The 13,803-nt window shown below is 54.5% G+C and overlaps 1 protein-coding gene across 1 annotated transcript in view; it reads right to left on the bottom strand.

Moving 5' to 3' along the window:
* BCR (BCR activator of RhoGEF and GTPase) overlaps nt 1–9,321 on the bottom strand; it is a 108,601-nt gene extending 99,280 nt beyond the window's left edge. Inside the window, exon 1 of the mRNA XM_032229185.1 lies at nt 7,529–9,321. Within this exon, the coding sequence (XP_032085076.1) occupies nt 7,529–8,879 (1,351 nt within the window). The 5' untranslated portion in view covers nt 8,880–9,321. The remainder of the gene's footprint in view (nt 1–7,528) is intronic.
* Nucleotides 9,322–13,803: the final 4,482 nt, after the last annotated feature.

Below are 13,803 nucleotides of genomic sequence, written 5' to 3'. Positions count from 1 at the left end.
TTGCAGTTGCTTACGAGTTTTGGGAGCGTCCCATTCAGTGACCGCCTTCACCTTCTCAGGATCCATCTCAATGCCATGAGGGGAGATACGGTAGCCCAGATAATCAATAGTAGATTGGTGAAATTCACACTTAGACAATTTGGCATACAAGTTGGCAGCCCGGAGTTTTTTCAAAACAGTGCGTACCAGATTGACGTGGTGGTCGTAATTGCGGGTATAAATGAGGATATCATCCAGATATACGATAACGCCCTTATAGAGATGATCGTGTAGGATCTCATTAATAAATTGCATGAATACAGCAGGGGCCCCCTGTAGGCCAAAAGGCATAACTCGGAACTGGAAACAACCAAGAGGGCAGTTAAAGGCGGTCTTCCATTCGTCCCCCTCCTTAATGCGCACCCTATAGTAAGCTTCACGCAGGTCCAATTTAGTGAAGATGCGGCCCTTCCCCAGTTGCGCCAATAAGTCCTTCATCAAGGGGAGTGGGTAGAGGTTCTGAGAACAGATGGCGTTAAGATTTCTGAAGTCGCAACACAAACGAAGAGACCCATCTTTCTTTTCACGAAATAGCACAGGGGCCGCCACCTTGGGCCGGGCCGGTTCAATGAAACCACGTTTCAAATTTTTGTCAATGAAAGAACGCATCTCCTCCATTTCCCTGGGTGACATGGAGTAAATGCGGGGTTTAGGGAGTTTGACTCCGGGCAAAATGTCAATGGAGCAGTCAGTAGGCCTGTGGGGGGGTAGAATGTCCGAAGATTGCTCGCTAAAGACTTCTTTAAGATCCAAATATTCTTTCGGAATTCTCTCCTCTCCTGCAATCCTCTCCTGCCCCCTAGCGGCCACCTCAGGAACGTCAGTGACTGCAGGTTGGCTTGGAGAGCCCTCCCCCACTGGAGGTACCTTGGAGCGAATCCGCAAGCGGCCTGTCCGCCAGTTAATGTGAGGGTTCCATTTCCGGAGCCATGGGATGCCCAAAATAAGTGGTCTGTCCATGCCAGGCGCGACCACAAAAGAGATCAATTCAGTGTGGGTCCCCAATTTCATTTCCAAAGGCTCAGTAAAAAAATGGGCAGGCCCCCCCCCCGCAACAGATCCGTCTATCTGGCAAAACACAAGAGGGGTTTTTAAAGTTCGCAATTTGAGGCCTAATTTTTCAACCATGGCTGGGTTGATCATGGACCGGGAACAGCCGGAGTCCAGTAATGCCAGGAGGGTGGCAGTAGTTCCCTCAGAAGGAACCTTTAATTCAATAGGGAGTAGAAGGGGCCCCTTGTTTGAACTCACCCAGTTAGGTGAAGCGTCGTCATCTGAGTCATCAGAAGAAGAGGAGTTAGCATCCGCGTCATCCTTCAATGGTTGGGCAAGAGGAGGGGGGTTGGTTTCTCCTGCGAAAGCTGTTTCCCTCTTTTTCTTTCCAGGGCCTCTTGCAGGCTTCTCCTCCCGTCTGGGAGGGGGTTGGGTGGAGAGGGGTGATCTCGCCCGACAGAGGGGGGCGGTATGCCCAAGCTTGCCACAGCGAAAACATGTTAAAGGTCTGGAGGAGCCAGAAGGGGGCTCCCTCGCGTCGCCCCGGCGTTTGGGAAGCGCTTGAGTAGCAGGAGGGGGGAGGGACTTGGCAGCTCTTTCTTTTCGCTTCCTTCTTTCTTCAGTGGCATAGCGCAGACGAATTAAATCAAGCTCAGCGTCAGCAGCATGTTCGAACCAAGTGATTAAACGCCTCGGCAGGTTACGATTGACACATTGTTGATAAATGTCAGCGTTTAAGCCTTCAGCAAATCTGTCCAGAAGCGCATCCTCCCCCCAGCCTCTCATATACTGAGACAGACATTGAAACTCCTGGATGTATTGGGCCACAGGTCTATCGTCTTGGTCAAAGGTTAAAAACTTTAATTTGTTCCGCTTCTCGGTCAACGGGTCATCAAAACGTTGGCGGAAAGCCGCCATAAAACGGTTGAAATTCCCCAAGAGGGGAGAACCAGACATATGCAGAGCAGTCGACCACGTGGCCGCTTCACCATCCAAAGATAAAAGAACCATTCTGACCCTTAAAGTATCAGATTCAAAGTCCCGCCCATAAATTTCCATGTAGTTAAAAACTTGCATAAGAAAAGAGGGAAGGTTGGTGGAAGAACCATCAAAACGCACCGGCAAGGGAGGAATTTTAGCCATTCGATGTCTTCGAGGTGGGGCTTGGGGGGGAGGTCCCCTTTGATCAGCAAAACCTCTAGCCGCAGGGGGTGATGCAGGCCGAGGGGGGGGTGGGGGAGAATCCTGGCGTGGGTGACGTTGCCAACTTCTCCAGTCTCTTTCCTCCTCCCCCCTCCTGTCCTCCAAAAATGTTTGACCCCAATAATCAGGTAACTCACTCCGCTGTGGTTTTCTCACGGGGCCCTGGTGCTGATAATTTCTCCATTCCGCTTCATCGCCTCTTTGGCTCCAATAGTCAGGAAATTCGCCCCCCTGAGGTTTTCTCACGGCCCCTGGCTCCAGCGAAGTTTGTTGAGGTGGTCTCTGGGTGAGACCAGCATTCCAACTTGTCTCTATTTCTCTTTGCCCCACTGAAGTTGACCACCGGGGCAGGGGGGAAGGCTCAGGCTGACTGGAAATTTGCAGTTGACATAAATCTTCGTGCAGAGGTCGGTCAGACGGGCTGGGCTGGTGTAAAGAAAGGTCGGGAGGTCCCAGTTCACTGGAGTCCATCCCTCCAACGGCGCCTTCCTCCTCTCTGGTCGGAGAAGACATTATGTCCCTTCTCGGTAGACGTAAATCTCCTGGAAAGGGATATTACTGAGATCTTGCTTCTTGTCAGGCCCCACTCCATTCCATAATTAGGAAAGAAGACCAAGAGACTCCATGGGTTGGAAATCCAAAGTACTTTTACTAATTATAAATGGTAAGCGAGCAGTAGTGAAGCAAGATCTGAATAATATGGCGCGAAAGCAATTGATATATAGCATAGCCCGTTCCCCCCCCACAGGATCAAAGCTCCAGTCCAATCATAAGTCCCTCAAATGTCAGGTGTGAGATAACTTCAAAAAGACAGGCCAAGATGGAATGTGAAGGCCGTTGATGTAGGCGGGAAACACGTACGCATGCGTACACCCCGACGACTGGAACACCCTGGAACATTCCGTCAGCAGACCTCCAGCACATCAATTAAAACCCTCCCACAACAAGCCCCCCCCTTCCCGTTTCATGGCAGCTGAAGCAGCAGCAAAGCAGAAGCTGACAGCTGCCTTGAGTTATTGATAAAAACAATAAAGGCAGTATGATATAAATAAACCAAATAACAATAAACGAATATATGACAAAAAGGTATCAAGAAAACAAGTCACAGAACTCCATATTGACCCCAGATCAGTTTCCCCTACGTCAGCATGGGAAAGGCTGATGAATCCACCGCGAGAGAGAATTATGATCAGAGCCTGGCAAAGCCTTGGGGTCACCTCCACAATGAGCAACACAGAGAGATGCATCCAAACAGGCTGGTGATATCTTCCAGCCCTGCAAAACACTCCCCCAGCAAGCGCCTCCTGGACGAAAAGCCTCCACCTGCTGCCAGGTGTTGCCAAAGAGGGAGAGGCTGACTCACTGGAAAAGGATTGCAGAGGCTGACACACTGCAGCCAGAAAGTGGGCAGTTTCTTCTTTTTCAATCTGATTATTGACATTCTCTCAAAAGATTACAGGTAGTCCTCAATTTACAACCATTTACTAAGTGACTGCTTGAAGTTACAATGGCACAGGGAAGGAGAGACCCATGACCCTTTTTTCACCCTTCCCATCATTGCGGCATCCCCAGGGTCACTTGGCCAACATTTGGACACTTGGGAACTGACTCATATTTACAACAATTGCTGTTTCCTGGGGTCACATGGTCCCATTTTGCAACCTTCTGACAAGCAAAGTCAGTGGGGAAGCCAGATCCACTTAACAACCAGGTTACTAACTTAATAACTGCACTGATTCACTTAACAACCACGGCAAGGAAAGTCATAAAAAGGAGCAAAATTCACTTAACAAATGTCTTTTATTAAGCAAAAGAGAAACTTTGGGCTCCATTGGGATCGTAGGCTGAGGATTACCTTCTCACAAAAGGTTAACTAAAAACAGTGTTTCTAAACCTTGATCACTTGAAGATGTCCAAGACTTCAATTCCCAGAATTCCCCAGGCAGGAGAGTTGAAGTCCACAAACATCTGGAAGCAGCAAAGGTTGAAAAACACAGGCCTAAAGTGGCATCCAAAATAATTGTTGCCTTGCATTGATCAATGTAATCAGCACAAAGGCCAAAATCCCTTTTCCTAGAAACTGCTGACCCCTTGCCAAAGGCGAGGTCAGGGCACACAGAAGCCACCTTTTAAAATTGCCTCCACAGTCACACCTGCCTCCTCCTTGGCCTAGGAAATCCTTAGGATGTCAACAACTGGATTCCAGGTAAATTCCTTTTATAATATATTCATGCCGGCTGTTGTCCTGCTCTTCCCGAGCAAATGGCCCAGTTGCAACCTCTTCCTCTTTGCAGAGCAAGCAAAGTTAAGCATCTGTCTAAAAGGCAGCCACACACCTGAGGCCCCAGTACTGGGTGGAACAGGGAGGAAACAGAGGTTCCCTCTCCATAGAGATGCCTAGAGAGGCATGTGGTTCAGTCCCACTCCTGTGATTTCACTGGGGTACACCTCCCCCCCATAATTCTCATCAGGGACCAAGGAAGCTGTTGGCAGAAGAGACAGCCCTGTAAGTAGCCGGAAGACCTACAGGTAGGGCTTCAATGGCACAACCAGGAGTTCAGATTATACCCCAAACCCTGTGGTCACCAGCGCAGTGATGGTAGTCTAAGTGTCCAAGCAGTCGCCAGGCCACTGCGGGGTAGAGGTGTAAATGAAATAAGGCAACGGAGCCAAGCAAGCCCCGCGTTTGTCCAAAATGGTTTCTGCTCTTCTTCGTTCAGCTGGAAGACTTTTGATCTGCCATCTGCTTTGAACGATGTCCAAATCGGCAGAGCTTTCTCGTCACGGACGGTTAACTGGCTGGGGAGACGGAAACTGATTGCGGCTCCACAGAACAGAGACAAAGCCACGGGGCCACTCACCCCCAAAGGGAGGGGAAGGGGGCTCCTGTCACTTGAGATCTATCAGTCTCCGTGTGACTCCTGAGATGGCCCACCTGAACAACCCCCTCCTGATGTTCAGGGGCAGGGGCGGCACCTGACCTCTGTTGACAGAGCATCTGGAAAGCACCACCTGCACAAAAGCTGCAGCCCACTTCATGGGCCCCTCCTTGGACAGAAAGGACCTCCTCCTGCAATAAGGAAGGATGTCCAAAACCTCTGCAGATGACCAAACATTTTTCCGTGAGTTACTCCAGGTCAGCTCTTCCTTGCAAGGGCAGCAGGAGCCTGGCATGTCCCAAGCTCCTCTCTCTCTGCCCTCTACACCAGCAGAGCCCTCAGCCACCTGAAGGCACCCCTGGGAGGATGGCCACTCCCCAGTCTGGAGCAGACCCCCCTTGTGCCCCACAAAGGAGCTGTTATCAAGCCAAACAAAGCTAGCAATGCAAACCCACCTAATGGAGGAGAGATGATATAGATAGATAGATAGATAGATAGATAGATAGATAGATAGATAGATAGACAGACAGACAGACAGACAGACAGACAGACAGACAGACAGACAGACAGACAGATATAGATTTGCTGGGGTGGAGGGAGAAAACGACCCACCCTCCAAGCAGTTCTGGTTCCACACAGACAAAAGCATCTCTGGGCTACGGGGGACCTCATCCAACACAGAAGGTGCCAACCTCAGTGGGCACTCTGGACTTTCCAAAAGCAGTTCCTTCTTAAGTATCAACTCCGAAAGATGGGCGAGGATGATGCTGCGGCAGAGACTAAGGGGGCACTTATTTCTCCTTATTGTGGCTTGCCCCTCCCCCCATGCTTTCCATCCAGAAGCTCCAACCTGGTTGTGAAGAGCTGAGCATTGCAGTTATTCCCCTTAGTATGATCTCTCCTCCCGCTCCAGGCCCCCAGCCAAGGCCTGAAAGCCAGGATCTAATGGCTGCTATTAGAAAAACAGAACCTGCAGGCTGAAGACCCTTGCGAGGCACTCATAACTGGCAGAGAAACAGCGACAAGTTATGCCATTATAATCAATAATTCCCAGGGCGACTACAATAACACTCCTTCTGCTTTATTAATCCCTTCCTGGACTCCTGCCTCTTGCCCACCCTCGCTCTCCAGGGCAGCAGGGCTAAGGACCACCATCTGCCAAGCTCAGCCTCCCAGCAGCTGTGTTCAGCCTCCCAGACAGAAGTGATGCTCAGAAGTGAGACCCCCCATGGAACCCCGCCCAGGACCCTTCCTGCCCCTGGGACCCACTGCAGCTTCCCGTTCCGTCCTCCAGGCCTGCCCTTCAACCACTGACCACTGAGTTTCCCCATGGGGGCCTGCAGCTGGGCTCCAGCCACTTCCCTTCCACCTACAATGGGCTCTGCCTGTTTCTTCCAAGCCATTTTGATGGGTCAATAGCAGACAGGAGACTGCCAAGCAAAGGCGGCCCATTTTCTTCCTTAAGGGGAGGGAGGACCTACAGGCAGGTCCCTCAGGGCTGCAGGGCCATAGGGATGGGTCAGCTGCCTCGCATGGCCAATGTCCCAAGAAAAATCACACCAGGGCCTCTGCCGCAGGTGGCGGGCAAGCTCCAGGGCCCATCTTAGGCGTGGTGAGACAGACCCCCCCCCCACACCCATAGATGGGATCCACTCTCTAGTCAGGTGGCCAAATTATGCTGATCTGTCAGCTGAGCTCCAGGTGCTGTTGCTAGAAAGGAGGCCCCAACTGTCTCAACCTAACCACAGGGCACAGTGATTGGGGAGCCAGGAGGAAACATCAACTACCCTTCTTCTGAAACTCAGAATTTCTTTCAGGGAAATCAGACCAGATTCTTGGGAGCCTCTTGACTGCCTTTTGAAGCAAATGGGGTGGGGGGAGCTTTGCCCTTTCTGGCTCAACCATGGCAGCCCCAACGCCAGGCAAGCGACTCCAGGCCTCCCAGTAACTCACTGGCCACCTGCACCTCTTAGTGGGAGAGTCTGGCCTTGCCCCCTTTGGCCTCTGCTGCCCAGCAACCCACAAGGGACCCCGGGTGCAGGTGGGCCTCAGCTGCTGTTTGGGAGGGGCCTTGGAGAGAGACTCTGAACCTGGTGGCATCTGACAGGCCTGACACAACCTCAGGGAAGGATGAGAAGGAGCTGGGATGGCAGCAGGCTCTGCCCCCCCACAATGATCCAGAAGAAGCTGCTGCCTCTTCCCCTCCCCCCCCAGGGCTATCAGACTGCAAAGGGGAAGGGGGAAGAACCCCCAGACTTTGGCACCACCACAGAATTCCCAAGCTGCGCAGATGTGTTGTGTTTGTGTAGAGACCTCCGAGACCCATCGGGCGAAACCGACTGGACCCACTTCCTTCCCCCCAAGACTCGGGAATCCGCCCGCAGATCCCCGCCACCAACATTTCTGGGGCTCACCTGAGTCGCCATGGAAACAGCCGTCCGCGGCGGCCCTCCCAGCGGGCGACTCTCCGTCGCAGGGCCAGGGCGGCGCGCTCTTCCTGGGCTCGGGGCCGGCGGCCTGCGCATGGTGCCGGTGACGCTTGGGGGCCTGCGGGGTCGGGGGGCTGCCGCTGCTGTCGAAGGACTGCTGCGAGTGCTGCGAGGGCGAGCGGCTCTTCTCGCGGGAGAGGCGGCAGGCGGTGGGGCTGGGCGACACGTGGCTCGACTGGCCGGACGAGAAGTCCTCCTCGCTGGATGTCAGGTTCTCGTTGGAGCTGCAGTCCGGCGTGTAGCCGCCGCCGCCGCCCCCGCCCAGGTCCTCGAAGCCGCGCGGCGAGTAGGAGCGGCGCGGCCAGGTGAGCGGCTGCTCGGCCGTCCCCGCCGGTCCGCCCCCGAAGGCGCTCTGGTAGGGCTGGAAGGCGGCGGGGGAGGCGGACGTCCAGGCGGGCCGCCCGGCGCCGTCCAGCAGCAGGTTGTCCTTCAGAAAGCGCACGTTGAGCTCCGCGTCCTCATACTCGCCCCCGTCGTCATAGGCGGCGTCGGCCGAGCGGCCCCGCGGCGGCCCCGGCAGCTTCTTGCGCGCCTCCAGCTGCATGGCCTGGCTGCCCAGCACGCTGATGCGCTCCGAGACGTCGCGGTCGTTGACGCGCACCAGGCCGCGCTCGCGGTGGTACTCCAGGTTCACGTAGAAGGGCTTCTCGCCCGCCTCCCGGCCGTCCGGCGGCCTCGAGGGCGGCGGCGACGACGAAGGCGCCTTCCTCCCGCGCTCCAGGCCGGAGCGCAGCAGCCCCGCGCCGCCCCCCCCCTGGCCGCGCTCCCTGGCGCCCGCCTCCAAGACGTCCCGCTCCACTGAGGCGGCAGCGGGGGGCAGGCGGCGGCGATTGCAGCTGGGGACCGGCCGCGCCCTGCCCGGGGAGCCCGCCGCAGCGCCCTCCTCCCGGGGCTTCTCGTCCGAGGCGGCGGGTTTGGCGCGCTCCTCCTGGTCGGGCTGCGCGGCGTCCGCCTCCGAGCTGCCGTCGCTGTGCGCGGAGAGCTTGCGCAGGGCGGGCGGGCGCGGGCGGGCGGGCCTGTCGTCGTCGGCCTCGGGGCCGCGCTGGAAGCCCCAGCGCTGCCGGTCGTAGCTCTTGCGCTCCTTGGCCAGCAGCGTCTGCAGGTAGATCATGCGGAAGCGCTCCTTGTTCACCTCCAGCTCCAGGCGGCGGATCGACGCCTTGCAGCGCTCCAGCTCCGCCTCGATGTCGCCCACCGAGCGCAGCGCCATCGCGGGCGGCTCCGCGTCGTTGAACTGGGCGCGCCACGCCTCGGCGAAGCCCACCGGATCTACCATGGCAACGGGCCGGCCGCCGCCGCGGGCGAAGGCGGGATCAAGGCGGTGTGCAGTGCGGGCAGCGCTCGGCGCTCATCTCCGGAGGACGGCGGCGGGCGGGCTGCTCTGGGACGGCGGCGGTCCCGACCCGCCTCCAGCTCTCTGGGCCCCGCCGCCCATGGCCGGGCCCCACACCCCTCCGAGCCGCGGCGGCGGAAGGCAGGCAGGCGGCAGGCAAGAACAAAGAGGCAGCGGGCGAGGCGAGGGGGACGCGCCGGCCGGCCGGGCGGGTGCGAGGCGGGGGGCTGCGGCTCCTCCCCGTGCGTCTGCCTGCGCGCCGCCCAAGATCCCGCGGTGCTCCGGCCGCGCTTAGCCGGGGTGGGGCGGGACGCGCTGAACCAGCCCCAGGTGACGCGGCGGCCCGGCTCGGCTCGGCATCTCGTCTGCCCGGCCCGTCCTGCCTCTGGGGAGCGGCCGCGCGGGAGGGGCGGGGCGAGGGCGGGGCGGCCCCTTAAAGTGGCGGCGGCGAGGAGTGGCCGCGTCCTCTGCGCACGTGCAGAGCGCGGACTCCGGGCTCGCCTTCCCCGAGGCGGGAGCCGGCGCTGGGGGCCGAGTAGCTGCTCGGTCAGAGCTCCGAGTCTCCGAAGGCCGCTCCGCCTCCGGAGGCCGGGGCTTTTGCCGGGCGGTCGCCAAGGGTCCCTGGCCTTGCCTCCTCGGCTGGTGGGGTGGGTGTACGCGGGCTGCCTTGCGACCTTGCCTCCAAAGGCCGGAGGAAGCTGCCTCCAACCGGGCTCGGCAAAAGCGAAAGGCCAGGGGGAGTGCGCCCTGCTCTGCCGGAGCGCCTCCCACGGACAGCGGGGCCAGGCGAACCTCCCGCCGGGGGCTTCCTCCTCTCGGGACCCGGCGCCAAAGGAGGCGGCCCCTTACCCTGTCGGGATCCCCGCTCTGCAGACTCGCTTCGGGTCCCGGGAGAAGAGGGTGGTCTCCGAAGGGCCTAGATCTAGCCAGCCGGCAAAAGCTTCTTGCGGGCAGGCGGGGCGCCTCCGATCCCTTCTTAGTTATGGAAACCAACGCCGGAGACGCGAAGCTTCTGAAAAGCCGAGAGTCCGTCCAGCGCCAGCAGAACTAGGGGGACCCTCCCCCCAAGAGGTATTTAGGGCATCGCCAACGCCAGTCTCTTCTTGCCCCCCTTGGTGGTCAGGGAGGAGAGGGGGTCTTCCTGTGGCTCCCAGAGGCTGAATCGATCCCCAAGTCCTTGCAGATATTTGGAGCACCATTTTCCATTGGAGGAGAGACTAAACCCCGAGATCCATGGGAAGGAAAACACAAAGGCTGGCAAATGTTGGTGCTGTGGGTCTTATGAAGGGTGAAGAAGCAGCACCTCATTGCTTGTCTCTTGAAAAACTGAGGAGCATCAACAAAGCCTGAGAAGCAGAAAGATCTTGGGACCTCTCTGGTTTTCAGATGGCTTTCTGTCTCCGTCCACTAAATTGGTCTGTCCCTTCATATTTTATTTTATTTTTTATTACATTTGTTTGCCTCCCATCTCACCATGAGATTCTTCCTGAGAATCTGGGCTCAGACTGCTTTCCAGGGCTTGTCCTCTTCTACCACAGAACCTCCACCTGTGAAAATTGCTGTATCTTTTAATGCTGGTGATTTGTTTGTAACAGAATAGCAGAGGCAGAAGGGACCTTGAAGGCCTTCTAGTCTAACCCTCTGCTCAAACAGGAAACCCTATCGTTTCAGACAAGTGGCTATCTAGTCCCTTACAAACATTTGAGTGTTGGAGCATTCACAACTTCTGGAGGAAAGTTGTTCCACTGGTTTGTTCTCACTGTCAGGAAATTTCTCCTTAGCTCTAAGTTATTTCTCTCCTTCATTAGTTTCCACCCATTGCTTCTTGTCCTGCTTTCAGGTGCTTTGGAGAATAGCTAGAGTCCCTCTTCTTTGTGGCAGCCTCTGAGGCAGTGGAAGACTGCTATCATGTCATCCCTAATCTTTCTTTTCATCAGACTAGACATGCCCAGTTCCTGCAACCATTCATTGTATGTTTTAGCCTTCAGTTCCCTAATCATCTTGATTGCTCTTCTCTGCACTCTTTCTAGAGTCTTAGCATCTTTTTTTATAGTATGGAGACCATAATATTCCAATATCCCAAGTGTGATGTTACTGAGGCATTATAAAGTGGTATCAATACTTCCCATGATCTTGATTCTATCCCTAAAATTTCACTTTCTCACACAACCCTGCCTTAAGAGAATCCCAGGCAGATTTTTCTTTTAATTGCTTCTTCTCTGGGTTCAATAAGTCATCTATTTTATCTCGTACAGCTGCTCTGTGGGCTTCTCTCGCATGCTGTAGCCCTCTCCGTGTTCTCTTCTGAGGTGGGCAATATGATGCTGAGAAAAGGAGTCAGAAATAACCTGCAATTCTAATTTTCCAGACTGAAGTCTGGAAGGGAGGAAAAGAGCAGCATGGAGAATTGATGCCAGGATAGCAGAAAGTCTTGAGAAGGGCACAATCGCTACAAAATTGCTTCCTGTTATCCGAGTAGAATAGTTCATTGGCCAAGTGTGATTGGACCCACAAGGAATGTAAAAAGATTTAAAAGGGTGGGAGAGGGATGGAGAAACTTTAAGAGCCAGAGGTATCCATAATGACATCCCTTCCTTCCCACCCATGGCATTTTGCAAAACAAAGAATGAACTTTCCTTGGTGTTTCTATACAATGATACTTTTGCAAATCAGACTTACAACCAAGGGGGGGGGGGAGTGTGTGGTTCCTGGTTAATGCAACTTTTAACAACAAATTAAAAACAAATTCACAAAATTAAATTTTGCCAGCTCACCACCAAAAGGTGACTGGCTCTACCAGCCTCTGTAGAATCAGTTGAGAGTCAGGGAGAGAGTGTTGAAGGAAATATGCAAGAACCAAGACTGAGCAAAGGGTGTGTGTGTGAAACTTTTTAAACCCTGAAAAACAAGACAAATGTTTGCAAGTGGAATAAGCAGAGGCTGAGGAGGGACAGCACAAGAGCCACTCTCAATACAGGCTCTGCTGGTCTTCCATGTGGATTTCATGGTCTGGCTATCAGGTGCAATTGGCAGCCTCTGTGACACATAATAGGGAAGCTGCCTCCATTTAGAGTATGGTAGGAGTGTCCAAACTTGTGTCAACATGTTACGTATCGCAACTTTTCCCCCCCTTCGCTAAACTGGGCATAGGCATGGTCAGCATGGGATGCATCTGGCCTGCGGGCCATGAGTTTGACAGCCCTGTGGTAGACTCTGCACTGTGTGTACTGTATTGCATGTACTGCATATGCATGTCTGAGTACACTGCCATGTATCCATGGTCCAAAGGAGATTCGGGAGAAATATCAGATGGTCACATTCAGTGCAGCCTGGAAGCTTAGTGACAGCGCTGCAATTTGGGGAGAAAAATAGAAGAAAACAATTCTCTCTGCTGTGATTTTGTAACCCGAATCCTTTGGCAAAGCTGTGCCTCTCCCGCCACTGGGCTCTCGGGCGGTTCACAGGCAGGAACAGCCTAAACAGTCTCCTTTCTGCCTAAAAAGCAGCACCAGCCCCCCACCCCCACCCCAGCACACTCTTGCCCTGTGGTGCTGGGGATGATGTGGGAAAGATGTTATGACAGCAGTGCCTGATCAGGAGCACCCCAGATCAGCTCCAGAGGCAGCAATGTTTTCTCTCTGCCTGCTGAAGGAATGACAGACATGCTACAGAAAAGCATCTCCAGACAAAGCAGATCTGTGGTTGGAAGAGTGTGTGTTCCCCCGCCATGCATCGCATGGGCCAGCATCTGCTTCCCAAAGCAACTCTCTGCTGGCCAATTCAGAGGCAGCCGATAGGGGCTGCCTTTCAGCGCAGAGCCAGGGACCTCTTCTAGCCAGAAGCTTCCACAGCAACTGGCTAGGTCCCACAGGTTGCCAGTCTCCTGGGTGCATGGGGGTACCTTACCCGTTAGAAGGATTTCTTTCCCCACATGGCAAAAAGCCTCCAAAATTATTTGGGCTTGACATGTTATTTGACGGGATTCAGAGGCTGTTTATGGCTAAAGAAAGGCCTGCTTGCGCCATTTACTTCTTGGGCATCATCAATACAGGTCCTCGACTTACAACCCTTCACTTAGTGACAGTTTGAAGTTGCAATAGCACTGAAAAGTGACTTATTTTTCACACTTATGATGGTCGCAGCATCCCCACGGTCATGTAAACAAAATTCCAACACTTGGCCACTGGTTTATATTTATGAAGGTCATCGTGGTGTCCCTGGGTCACATGACTTTTGCAACCACCTGATAAGCAAAAGTCAATGGGGAAGCCAGATTCACTTAACAACTGTTACCCACTTAGCAACTGCAATGGCTCACTTAACAACTGGCAAGGGGCAAAAGTGACTGTCTCACTTAGCAACAGAAATTTTAGGCTCAATCGTGGTTGTAAGTCAAGGACTACCTATACTACTAAAAGCTTCTGTGTGGTGAAACAATTATAGCCCAGAGGAAAATCTCTGCAAACAAAGCCATTTCCCACAGTGCATCGTTTGGAGGCAGGAAACGTTCGTTGCCTGGGATGGGTAAATGTTCCCTTCAACCAAGAAGGGCAGTGCCATGCCCTGGCATAGGATGCAGCAAGGCTACTGGGTGCTGCAGGTAATGTCCACTGGTGAGTGGGGGGGGGGGCAGTTGTGGAAATTTATTTCTCCTTCAGAGTTCTTCTGTGATGCTGGACATGCCTCTCCACCACTAGCCGAGGGGTCTCTCTGAAGCGAAAGTGTGAGAACTGGCATCTTGAATCCAGCTCTCTGGTGGCACAGTGGTCAGAATGCAGCACTGCAGGCTACTTCTGCTGACTGCCGGCTGCCAGAAGTTTGGCAGTTGGAGTCTCTCTGGCTCAAGGTTGACCCAGCCTTCCGTCCT

This window comes from Thamnophis elegans, chromosome 13 (assembly GCF_009769535.1).
Source record: "Thamnophis elegans isolate rThaEle1 chromosome 13, rThaEle1.pri, whole genome shotgun sequence".
Taxonomy (NCBI): domain Eukaryota; kingdom Metazoa; phylum Chordata; class Lepidosauria; order Squamata; family Colubridae; genus Thamnophis; species Thamnophis elegans.
The sequence above is the reverse complement of the archived record's forward strand: the minus strand, read 5'-3'. Positions and strand labels throughout refer to the sequence as shown.